The sequence below is a fragment of the Mizuhopecten yessoensis genome, unplaced genomic scaffold, assembly GCF_002113885.1.
Source record: "Mizuhopecten yessoensis strain PY_sf001 unplaced genomic scaffold, ASM211388v2 scaffold1379, whole genome shotgun sequence".
In the NCBI taxonomy this organism is placed as follows: Eukaryota; Metazoa; Mollusca; class Bivalvia; order Pectinida; family Pectinidae; genus Mizuhopecten; species Mizuhopecten yessoensis.
The window spans coordinates 271510-285033 of NW_018404017.1; the positions used below are offsets into that span (position 1 = coordinate 271510).

At 37.3% G+C, this 13524-nt stretch overlaps 1 protein-coding gene across 1 annotated transcript in view; it reads left to right on the forward strand.

Annotated features, from left to right (window-relative positions):
• The window catches only part of LOC110460638 (GMP synthase [glutamine-hydrolyzing]-like), a 28380-nt gene extending 16373 nt beyond the window's left edge, over positions 1–12007 (forward strand). Inside the window, exons 10-16 of the mRNA XM_021513665.1 lie at positions 245–305; positions 443–661; positions 2487–2602; positions 4583–4708; positions 5976–6091; positions 9125–9428; positions 10999–12007. Coding sequence (XP_021369340.1) covers positions 245–305; positions 443–661; positions 2487–2602; positions 4583–4708; positions 5976–6091; positions 9125–9428; positions 10999–11100 — 1044 coding nt within the window. The 3' untranslated portion in view covers positions 11101–12007. The remainder of the gene's footprint in view (positions 1–244; positions 306–442; positions 662–2486; positions 2603–4582; positions 4709–5975; positions 6092–9124; positions 9429–10998) is intronic.
• Positions 12008–13524: the final 1517 nt, after the last annotated feature.

Genomic DNA, 13524 nt, shown 5'->3' on the forward strand with positions numbered 1-13524 from the left:
ATCCATCTTTTACCTTTGTACTATTAATGACATTGCTGCTCAAATCTGGTAAGTGATCCACATTGCTAACTTGTGAGGACATATATTGGATATGGTAGAAATGTGGTTTTGGCAAAGAGTTCACTTAACTAAAGTGTGATTATTAGTGATACAGAATTATGTATGATTTGTCTACTGGAGGATTATTAGTGATAAAGTAGTACATATGAGTGGACTTGTTATTATAAAATCCTACTTTTTACAGGTAGCCAATGATGTGATAGAGGAACTGAATCTCAAACCAGAGGATGTTTATCTAGGTCAAGGTCAGTCTTATAATCAGTGATGAAGATTATGAATATTTTCACAACTATTTTTATGCAACAGAACTAAGTGATAAGTGCCAGCTTCTAATTCAAATTCAAAATTAAATTGAATGTGATGTTTGGTTTATCATGTCTAGGCACACTGCGTCCCGACCTTATTGAGAGTGCATCAGAGTTGGCCAGTGGTAACGCTGATGCCATAAAAACTCATCACAACGACACAGAACTAGTCCGAGAGCTACGAAGACAGGGACGTGTTGTAGAACCTCTCAAAGACTTTCACAAGGACGAGGTGCGGCAGATAGGTCGCGACCTTGGCCTGCCCCCTGAGCTAGTCAACAGACACCCATTTCCAGGTGAGTTAATTAACAACTGGGATCTATTATAAGACAACAGGTTGTTTTGAGGAGTTAATATTGATCTGTACTTTTGATGCCCTGTTGAAAAAGAGGTATTTTTTGTCAACTTGCTTGTATTGAGCTAAAGTTATTAAACTTTAGAAAAAAATGGATTGAACAGAACTAATTTGAAAAATGTACTCAGGGCTTATCTTTTGAGCCTCATCAGCCTGAATTCATTAGTTTACACATGTGAAGATGTTGTTTCTGTTTCCATATAAACTTACATTCTGGTCAAATTGGAATATCATTGTTAACACATGTATTATTTCAACCTTTCTTTGTTTTTGCTGAAGTTTGTGTCAAGAAAATTGTTTATAAACATAAAGATGCTTCAATAAGATTCCCACAACAAATGGTTCTGTAGTAAAACATATTTTCATTGGGAAGTATTTGCTCACCTGGTCCGAAGGGAGGATTTTAACTTCATTGGGGGAGGGCAATCATTTCCTAAATAAATGAGGTTGGTTCAATCCCTAAGGCTAGGGGGGCGGTGCCCTGATGGGGAACTTTGCTAAATTTGCTTTAAAACGCATCTCCTCCTTAACCCCAGAGAGGATTTTAACTTCATGGGGGGAGGGCAATCATTTCCTAAATAAATGAGGTTGGTTTAATCCCTGAGGCCAGGGGGGCGGTGCCCTGACAGGAAATTAGCTAAATTTGCTTTAAAACGCATCTCCTCTTAAACGCCAGAGACGATTTCAACCAAACTTAGTTTGAAGCATCAGTAGGGGAGGCAATCATTTCTTAAATAAATGAGGTAGGTTCGACCTCTAGGCTAGGGGAGCGAGGGCCTAAAGGGGAACTTAGTTTAAATTTTGCATTAAAATGCATCTCCTCCTCAACCCCAGAGACGATTTTAACCAAATTTGCTCTGAAACTTCATTAGGGGATGGCAAGGCTGGTGCGACCCCTGGGGCTAGGAAGGCCGGGCCCCAAAGGGGAAAATTAAGTCTGAAGCATTGGTAGGGGAGGGTTATCAGTTCTTAAATAAATGAGGTTGGCTGAACCCCTGAGGCCAGGGGGGTGGGGTCCTGAAGGGGAAATTAGCTTAAATTTTGCTTTAAAACGCATCGCCTCCTAAAAACCAGAGACGATTTTAACCAAATTTGTTCTGAAACTTCATTGGGGGTGGGCAATCATTTCCTAAATAAATGAGGCTGGTTCGACCCCTGGGGCTAGGAAGGCTGGGCCCCAAGAAGAAAATCATCTAATATTTTGCTTTAAGACGCTAATACCCCCTAATTGCCTGAGTGGATTGTACAAAATTTGGTCAAAAACATTATTGAGGAAGAACAAACATTTCTTAATTGAATGAGGTTGATTTGACCCCTGCGGTCCCAAGAAATGGTACAGCTAGATTATCATATTCTATGGTGTAGTTTTCATAAATTATCAAAAATTGATTTCTAGGTTTATAAAAGCTTATAATTGAATGAAAATTAAAGTATTGTCTAATTACACCCTGTAATATGACATATTACTTATTTCAAAATATGTTAACATGGCAACTCATGGAGGCCCCTGATTAGTTGAAAGTCAGATATTGTGGTCCCAGTTGGGTTAGAACATAGATCTTGTCTGGTTTTGAGGAAATTTCATATGAAGATGTACTAAATGCATTCAGTTGTAATGACTTATATATAAAACCAGGTGAGCGATACAGGTCCAATGGACCCCTTGTTATTGAAATAAAATAATGTCCAGTGTAACCCAGCAGGTGAAATGATAGCATCTGGAAGGCTTTTATCCCTGTTGTGACACAACCTGAATTTATTTGCAGGACCTGGTCTTGCAATACGTGTGATATGTGCTGAGGAGCCTTACATGTGTAGAAACTTCGCTGAGACGAACGTCAAGCTGAGATTCATTATTAATTATGTTGATGCCATAAAAACGGTAGGACATGGTTCATGTACCAACTGTTAGTGAAACATAAGTTACTATGACACATCATTACATAGATACAAACTATACTCAAACATTGGTGTCTGTATTCAAACATTAGTGTCTGTATTCAAACATTGGTATTTGTATTCAAACATTGGTATTTGTATTCAAACATTGGTGTCTGTATTCAAACAATGGTGTCTGTATTCAAACATTGGTGTCTGTATTCAAACATTGGTGTCTGTATTCAAACATTGGTATCTGTATTCGAACATTGGTATTTGTATTCAAACATTGGTGTCTGTATTCAAACATTGGTGTCTGTATTCAAACATTGGTGTCTGTATTCAAACCATGGTGTCTGTATAATGTATGTAGCATGCTATTATTATGTGTTGCAACCTTAACCTTAAGTTCAAAGGTCAAATAGTTGTTAATAGTTTGTTGGCAATAATTTTAAAACTTTTAATGTTTTCTTTTATCCATTACTTTAAAAGATGTACCGTAAAAACCCATGTAATTTGCGCACTTTTTTTCCAGAAATTTAATACCCAAAGTGGGGGGTGCGTAAAATACACAGGTATAGAAAATTTCAAGTTTTTTTCAGGAAAAGATCGACGATTCTGGGAGATCGCCATTTTGGATTATTTCCCTTGGTACACGTAACTCTAATTAAGACAAATGACGGTCAACAAATATATTTATGTCAAACATTAATAAAAGATACATAATGTGTTGTTATGTGAGTTTATGTGGAAAATATTATTAAATAGGTAACCGTTAACAAAAAAGTTTAGCCAAATTCCTATGCCAGAGAATCGCCGATCAACTTACGACATTACGTTTCGACATCTCGGTGCGTTTCCCCATACTATTACGAAAATGTAGTTGTTCAATTTAAGCTCCGTTCCATGTAAGTTCTGTAAGGTTTTTTCAAATCGCCTATGCGTAAACGTATAGCATGTTTTTTTTCCGGCTCACTTTCATGTTGATCTCGCGTCTAACATTACGTAAACACGTGATTGATAATAACCTCGTGAATTATTTCAATATTTATTAAATGAAGCATCGTAAAAATAGTCTGCGTTAACTATTTTTTTCCTTGGAGTAGATTTGAAGAGGATGTATTGATTGTCCACGCTTCTAGTATAAACATATTTTTTATAATCCCTTATCAGTCAAATCAGTCTGTTATGACAATGCAGTAGGGCTTCGTAATTCACGCCACGTGTTGGTGAGTGAAAAAACAACAACACGGTCCGTCGATCGCGACTGCAAATCATTTCAATTAGTAGAGCTATTGTTAACGGGTAATCACAGAGATAGTGTTAGCTAATTACTGCATTGTAATTTGTAAAAAATATCGCCAAACCACGGACTTAGATAATCTTATTCCGTGGCCAAACTGAACTGTGACATGACCTGGTTTGAAGTGACGTAACCCAAGCCGCCATGATGAGCGCTTCTCACTGATCGTAATTATGATCAATAAAAGGTATATAATTATGTCTTTCACCAGGAGATATGCACCAGCGGTTACTAAACATCGAATTACTTATTAATTGATATGTTTTTGTAAGCAAGTAAATGTTTTAGGTAAAATATTGCTAAAATGATTCGATGTATGCCGATATGCGCACACATCTGTGTCATGTGTAATCAGATAATTTAAAGAAAACAAGCAACAAAATACACATTTTACGTAGTTTCTTCTTGGTTTTAAATATTATTTTACATCAATGAAAAAAAAATCATAGAAATATATATATTTTTTTTATTTATGGATCGATTTTCGGAGCATGAACATCGTTTTTTTCCCAGATTTTTTGGGTGCGCAAAATATTCGAGTAGAAGCTTTTTTCACGATTTTCAGCCTCAAAAAGTACCTGCGTAAATTACACAGGTGCGCAAATTACATGGGTTTTTACGGTATGCATTCATATTGAGTATCATTACAGACATTGTATTATCCTGTACATTGTGTTACAGCCCCACAAGCTGCTGACGGAGCTAAAGAATGGGATGTCTGACGAGGAACAGGAGAAGTTACTGTCGATCTGTAAAAGTGATAATCTCCATGCCACACTGCTGCCTATCAAAACAGTAGGGGTGCAGGTAAGGTGGTACACTGGGGTCATACACCTTAGTAATACATTACTTCCTATCAAAACAGTAGGGGTGCAGGTAAGGTGGTACACTGGGGTCATACACCTTAGTGATACACTACTTCCTATCAAAACAGAAGTGGTGCAGGTAAGGTGGTTCACCGGGTCATAAACCTTAGTAATACATTACTTCCTATCAAAACAGCAGGGGTGCAGGTAAGGTGATTTACTGATGTCATAAACCTTAGTATCAAAACATTAGGGGTGCAGGTAAGGTGGTTCACCGGGGTCATAAACCTTAGTAATACATTACTTCCTATCAAAACAGCATTACTTCCTATCAAAACAGTAGGGGTTCAGATAAGGTGGTTCACTGGGGTCATAAACCTTAGTGATACACTACTTCCTATCAAAACAGTAGTACTTCCTATCAAAACAGTAGGGGTGCAGGTAAGGTGGTTCACCGGGTCATAAACCTTAGTAGTACATTACTTCCTATCAAAACAGTAGGGGTTCAGATAAGGTGGTTCACTGGGGTCATAAACCTTAGTAATACACTACTTCCTATCAAAACAGTAGGGGTGCAGATAAGGTGGTTCACCGGGTCATAAACCTTAGTAATACACTACTTCCTATCAAAACAGATAAGCTAGTTAAGTACACTTGACCCTAAATACTTCACTACTTTCTAAAAAAAAAAAAAAAAAAAGCAGGGGTCAAGGTAAGGTGCAAGGATCATCAACCACAGTACTACATTACCAGCCACCAAACTCAGGTTTATGTAAGCAATTACATAGGGGTCATCAATCTTAACTTTATACTGCTACTTGGGCACTACAGTTGTGTTGTCATACTTATTAAGTCTGACATTGTGATTATACTTCAGGGAGACTTGGGCACTACAGTTGTGTTGTTATACTTATTAAGTCTGACATTGTGATTTACTTCAGGGAGACTTGGGCACTACAGTTGTGTTGCTATACTTATTAAGTCTGACATTGTGATTATACTTCAGGGAGACTTGGGCACTACAGTTGTGTTGGCACACTTATTAAGTCTGACATTGTGATTATACTTCAGGGAGACTTGGGCACTACAGTTGTGTTATCATACTTATTAAGTCTGACATTGTGATTATACTTCAGGGAGACTTGGGCACTACAGTTGTGTTATCATACTTATCAAGTCTGACATTGTGATTATACTTTCAGGGAGACTTAGGCACTACAGTTGTGTTATCATACTTATCAAGTCTGACATTGTGATTATACTTTCAGGGAGACTGTAGGAGTTATAGTTATGTGGCAGCCCTGTCCAGTAATGGCAAACCTAACTGGACCAATCTGATGACCCTGGCAAAGATCATCCCAAGGACCTGCCATAATATCAACAGGTAAAACTAATCTAATAGGTTAATAAGTGACTGTAACACACCCAGGTTTGTTACATTCCATTGGATGTCAGTTTAATTATACCTGTCCGCCAATTTTTGTGTCGCCTGCGAAAAGCTGGTGACACATAGGTATTGCCATGTCGGCGGCGTCCGCACAGAGGTTTTCATGCGATAACTTGAGTTTCCTTGGGCCGATCAAACTCAAACTTCATGCAGTGCTTCCTTACCAAAAGTGCTTGCTTGGGATTGCTTTTCAGGTCCGAAGGTCAAAGGTCAAGGTCACTGTTACTATAAATAGAAGATCTGTTTTCGTGCGATAACTTGAGTTTCCTAGGGCTGATCAAACTCAAACTTCATGCAGTGCTTCCCAACCAAAAGTGCTTGCTTGGGATTGCTTTTCAGGTCCAAAGGTCAAGGTCACTGTTACTATCAATAGAAAATCTGTTTTCGTGCGATAACTTGAGTTTCCTTGGGCCGATCAAACTCAAACTTCATGCAGTGCTTCGTTACCAAAACTGCTTGCTAATCTATGATTATTGCTTACTTTTAACATTATTTCTTGAAATGAAAAGTGTATCTATTTCTTCGTAATCTCCCAGCTTCCTGCGCAGGCGACACATCCACTTCCGTGGAATTCTTGTTTCAGGTCATGCAATAGAGAATCTTTATTGTACTCCTCACTAAGGACAAAGTAATGTCTTTGATATTTCATCAATCCATAGTGAAAATCATTTTTACAAATAATCTCATGACCCAAAAAACACCTTTAGTTTATATCTAAAACAAAGTATGGTAATATCTAGTTATAAAGTTGGTTAGATTCAGTCAATGTTAATACTGATTACAGACTATACCTTGTACACCATTTCCTTGTCAGTCAAGGTTACAACTGTTTACAGACTATACCTTGTACACCATTTCCTTGTCAGTCAAGGTTACAACTGTTTACAGACTATACCTTGTACACCATTTCCTTGTCAGTCAAGGTTACAACTGTTTACAGACTATACCTTGTACACCATTTCCTTGTCAGTCAAGGTTACAACTGTTTACAGACTATACCTTGTACACCATTTCCTTGTCAGTCAAGGTTACAACTGTTTACAGACTATACCTTGTACACCATTTCCTTGTCAGTCAAGGTTACAACTGTTTACAGACTATACCTTGTACACCATTTCCTTGTCAGTCAAGGTTACAACTGTTTACAGACTATACCTTGTACACCATTTCCTTGTCAGTCAAGGTTACAACTGTTTACAGACTATACCTTGTACACCATTTCCTTGTCAGTCAAGGTTACAACTGTTTACAGACTATACCTTGTACACCATTTCCTTGTCAGTCAAGGTTACAACTGTTTACAGACTATACCTTGTACACCATTTCCTTGTCAGTCAAGGTTACAACTGTTTACAGACTATACCTTGTACACCATTTCCTTGTCAGTCAAGGTTACAACTGTTTACAGACTATACCTTGTACACCATTTCCTTGTCAGTCAAGGTTACAACTGTTTACAGACTATACCTTGTACACCATTTCCTTGTCAGTCAAGGTTACAACTGTTTACAGACTATACCTTGTACACCATTTCCTTGTCAGTCAAGGTTACAACTGTTTACAGACTATACCTTGTACACCATTTCCTTGTCAGTCAAGGTTACAACTGTTTACAGACTATACCTTGTACACCATTTCCTTGTCAGTCAAGGTTACAACTGTTTACAGACTATACCTTGTACACCATTTCCTTGTCAGTCAAGGTTACAACTGTTTACAGACTATACCTTGTACACCATTTCCTTGTCAGTCAAGGTTACAACTGTTTACAGACTATACCTTGTACACCATTTCCTTGTCAGTCAAGGTTACAACTGTTTACAGACTATACCTTGTACACCATTTCCTTGTCAGTCAAGGTTACAACTGTTTACAGACTATACCTTGTACACCATTTCCTTGTCAGTCAAGGTTACAACTGATTACAGACTATACCTTGTACACCATTTCCTTGTCAGTCAAGGTTACAACTGTTTACAGACTATACCTTGTACACCATTTCCTTATCAGTCAAGATTACTATATTATGGTCTTCATTTTACAATAAGATTAATACTTTTTCGTGTCATAAACACATGGATGACATGGACCATTTTGGAATCACAAAGTGAAGGACTGCAAATACAAAATAACATACACAAAAATTGAATTTCAGATTCAATTCATATGATATTTAATTTCAAGTAAATATTATTTGAACAATAATTTGAACTGTAGTTGAATTCAGTAGTGTGAATGGTATCAGATTTAAAGACTATCTGGGAAATAACCACGGACTGTTTTTAGTAGCGGTCTGTAACACGTTTCTATATATAGGTCGAAGTCGTAACACTTTTCTATTTATAGAACGAGGTCTGTAACATATTTACAGACTCGTCATGTGACGTCGCTCCTCCAATCAGGGCTAGGGATTAGCACCAGTCATATAATAAAACTGATTTACCAGACTATACCTTGTACACCATTTCCTTATTGTGAGCCTTAAACCACTTCGTTTTGATTTCACTGTGACATAACAATGTAATGTAATTATGTATACCCCTTAACATCTGGGATTTTTAGTGTTTTTAATGTGACAAGATGTATAATGATATGTCATTGTTAGTGGTTTTGTACATATGGTCCACCTTTGGTTTCCATTTAATATCCTTATAACTGGGTAGATTTTATGACAATTTCAAGTGGTGTGCATGTTTTACAGACATACTGAACCAGTTATTATTTTATTACAGAATTGATGCTAATATATAAATACATTGGAGGGTTATAAAGGGTATTTACAGTAAAGCTCACAGCCGCACCCTTGCTGACCTGTCGGTTATCAAGTTGCCAATTGCATACAAAAAAGTCTCTGAAATTTAGTACAAGTTTCTTTAATTGTGGAAGCTGTATATAGGGCCTACTACAATAATGTTTGTGTATGTTTTATTAGGTGTTTTCATCTGATAACTAATTTCACACAACTTACAGGGTGGTGTATGTGTTTGGTGGTGCAGTGAAGTACAGTATCGAGGATGTAACGCCGACCTTCCTGACAGCAGGAGTTCTCAGTACACTACGCCAAGCTGACTTTATGGCCTCTAAGGTTCTACAGGACACAGACTCTTTCAGCAAGCTCAGCCAGATGCCTGTGGTCATAACACCGCTACACTTTGATCGTGATCCAGTGCTTCACCAGCCGTCATGTCAAAGATCAATCGTCATTAGGACTTTTATCACAAACGACTTCATGACTGGAGTAGCTGCAGTTCCCGGCAAGCATATACCAGAGGAGGTAATGTATAGGCATATTAGGGTAGATACGTAAACATATACCAGAGGAGGTACTATATAGGCATACTAGGGTATATATGTAAACATATACCACGGGAGGTAATAAATAGGCATACTAGGGTAGATACGAAAACACATATCAGGGGAGGTAATATATAGGCATACTAGGGTATATACGTAAACACATACCAGAGGAGGTACTATATAGACATACTAGGGTATATACGTAAACACATACCAGAGGAGGTACTATATAGACATACTAGGGTATATATGTAAACACATACCAGAGGAGGTACTATATAGACATACTAGGGTATATACGTAAACATATACCAGAGGAGGTACTATATAGACATACTAGGGTAGATACGTAAACATATACCAGAGGAGGTACTATATAGACATACTAGGGTAGATACGTAAACATATACCAGAGGAGGTACTATATAGACATACTAGGGTAGATACGTAAACATATACCAGAGGAGGTACTATATAGACATACTAGGGTAGATACGTAAACATATACCAGAGGAGGTACTATATAGACATACTAGGGTAGATACGTAAACATATACCAGAGGAGGTACTATATAGACATACTAGGGTAGATACGTAAACATATACCAGAGGAGGTACTATATAGACATACTAGGGTAGATACGTAAACATATACCAGAGGAGGTACTATATAGACATACTAGGGTAGATACGTAAACATATACCAGAGGAGGTACTATATAGACATACTAGGGTAGATACGTAAACATATACCAGAGGAGGTACTATATAGACATACTAGGGTAGATACGTAAACATATACCAGAGGAGGTACTATATAGGCATACTAGGGTAGATACGTAAACATATACCAGAGGAGGTACTATATAGGCATACTAGGGTAGATACGTAAACACATACCAGAGGAGGTACTATATAGGCATACTAGGGTATATATGTAAACATATACCACGGGAGGTAATATATAGGTATACTAGGGTATATATACGTAAACACATACTAGAGGAGGTACTATATAGGCATACTAGGGTATATACGTAAACATATACCAGAGGAGGTAATGTAAAGGCATACTAGGGTATATATACGTAAACACATACCAGAGGAGGTACTATATAGGCATACTAGGGTATATATACGTAAACACATACCAGAGGAGGTAATGTAAAGGCATACTAGGGTATATATACGTAAACATATACCAGAGGAGGTACTATATAGGCATACTAGGGTATATATACGTAAACACATATCGGGGGAGGTAATATATAGGCATACTAGGGTATATACATAAACATATACCACGGGAGGTAATGTATAGACATACTAGGGTATATATACGTAAACACATACCAGAGGAGGTAATGTATAGCCTAAATAGGGTATATACGTAAACACATATCAGGGGAGGTAATATTTAGGGTTGATATATTAACATATACTGTAGGAGTTTAAATACCAGGGTTTTTGTGTGTAGCGATTCAAATTTATATCAATACATTACAGGAATCAAGCTTTATTTTAGTGGTGCGATTATTTTCTTTCAGGTGATCGACAAAATTGTGGAGAATATTCTAACAGTCCCCGGAATCTCCCGTGTGATGTATGATATGACATCGAAACCTCCTGGTACAACAGAATGGGAATGAGGCTAGCACGTTACAATGGCAATAACATTACTACTCATCCATTGGAGGACTCGCATGTCTTGCCACCCATTGGCTGCAAATTGTGATTGGTTGTTTGACATGGAATCAATCATTGGATGACATGTGGCTCTGTCACCTTTTGGATAATTTGTTTCTGGCCTGTGACTGGTCAGTTACTGTTACATTAACTGTGATTGGTTAATTTATATATGCCCATATAATGGTATACCATGGTTACTGCTTACTGTGTGTCTATGTGTTGATTTGTGTAGGTACAAATGTGATTTAATGATTTGTGTGCGTACGGCTGTTCCTATATTTCTCCTGGTATAGTAGACAAGATGAGATCAGTTTACATAACTAACTACAAAGGACGAAGTTCCCCTCATCCCCTCTAGTATGTACACAGGAAGTAATGAATGTGGAAGGATTCACTGTTTGTAAGCGTGCATGGTTGCTCCATTCTGAGCTGGATAAGTGCTATATGACATTGTTTTTGGTATGATGGCCTGTTTAACTGAACCAGTGATATGTTAAGAGTGTATGTAGGGGACAGGAATTCTTTGTTTTTTGTGTGTAGCGATTCAAAGGACTGCTCTATGTACAACAAGGAATAGTTTACATGTATATTTGAATTGTTGCGAACACTTCTTATGAATTAACGAATCAGATATACTCGGTGATTGGCCTAGATTTTCTTCAGGACTAATCAGGATTTCTCAAAGATAAATCCATACAGAAGCAAACAGATCCCACTAATGTACAGTTTATATTCAGAATGAGTAAGGGGTAACCACTCCCCAAGAATATATTGGAGAGATTCAGACCAAGTGGTGGGCAAACACATCTCACTACCTCTACACAATCCATGGGCTCCACTCCTTACACACCTATCTTCTCTATACCCTTGGAATATGTCATGACCAAGTTGAAGGATCAGGGTTATGATATTTTATGGGTTTCGGGTGTAAAATACTGACTAATTGCTAGGCTGATACCTGTCTTTTTAAGACTACAATGGAGCTCCATCTGAAATTCAAACCCTGTCAATTGTAGCAGAGAAACGAAGTGTTATTCAATCATTCATGGTATTACATTATATCATCAATGTATAAAAATAAAAACGTTTACTTGATCAAAAGCCTCTTGTATCACCATTGTTACCTATCTGATTGAGAACAGGTGAGAGGTACAGGTACCTGGTGTTGGCAGTGTGATTACAGTGAAGAGAAATCCCATGATATATCTACCTGGAAATTATTGCCTGGAATGGTTAATGTAGCAGATAATACACAGGCAATATACTGGGCGGGCACACAGGGTTTGTTAAAATGATATTTTGAGGTCTGCAGCCAATATAATGAAGCGTGCAATACACAAGAAATTACGGTATTAATTTTGTTTCATAATATTTAAAGCCTGTCTATTCAATTTCCTATTAATTTGTATTTTTTGGTAATGGAGCAAACTGATGTAGAATCCATCATTTGTACTGCTTTCCCCTCCCTCCCTCCCTCCCTTCCTTTCCTATCTGGAATAGCCCTTTACAAGCTCAACGACCATTCATTGATCAAAATCAGGATTCTTTAAACTATCTCCTAGAAAGGAATTATCAAATGAACTTAAAACTTTCTTATTCCTATTTAAACTCTATTATTGATAACACAGTTTGCCTGCAGTGACTTCGATATGTCCATGGGGTTCAAAATGTCCCCAACAGTATTTCATCTTGTTGTTTATTGTTATGTGGTTAATGTATAAGGTAGTTTGTGTAAGGACATGTAAGGATATGTGTGAGGTAATGAAGAGTGTTTTTTGTAAGAGTATAACATATTATTGGTGCAAGATGTATTTTGGACAAACATGCATGATTTGTGTCGGGTATATGTAATTTGTGAAATGATATACAGGTGTAAGTATGGAATAATGCAAGTGATATGTGTAAGAGAAAGCGTAGTTTGTGTGTGATTTATGTAAGGTCTTCAGATTTCTGTCATTTTGTAAAAACAAAAAAATACATATGTGCAAGGATATGTAAATGCTTTGTGTGATCTTGAATATATGTCATTTTGTAATGATGTATATGATTGACCTAACGATTTATGTTGATAGCTACATGTAATAAGATTTCCTGAGGCCATAATGAAGGTGTTATATTATAAGGTTAGCTAGAGTGCTGTAGAAAATAACCCAACAAGTATGTGGAGCTAAACGTGTTGTTGGCTATAATGTTTGTGGAGACTAGTTTAGATGTGATGTTTATAAATTACACTGCTGGATAACCTGGACAATTTACCTAGAGCTTGTTCAGTGATAGAAAACAGAATCTCCCACATTTACACTATGTTTTGTCCATTGTAGTATTTTGGTGTTGACTTTTGTGATATTTTGTGTACAATGGCCTAGCTGTTAAGACTCATGTGT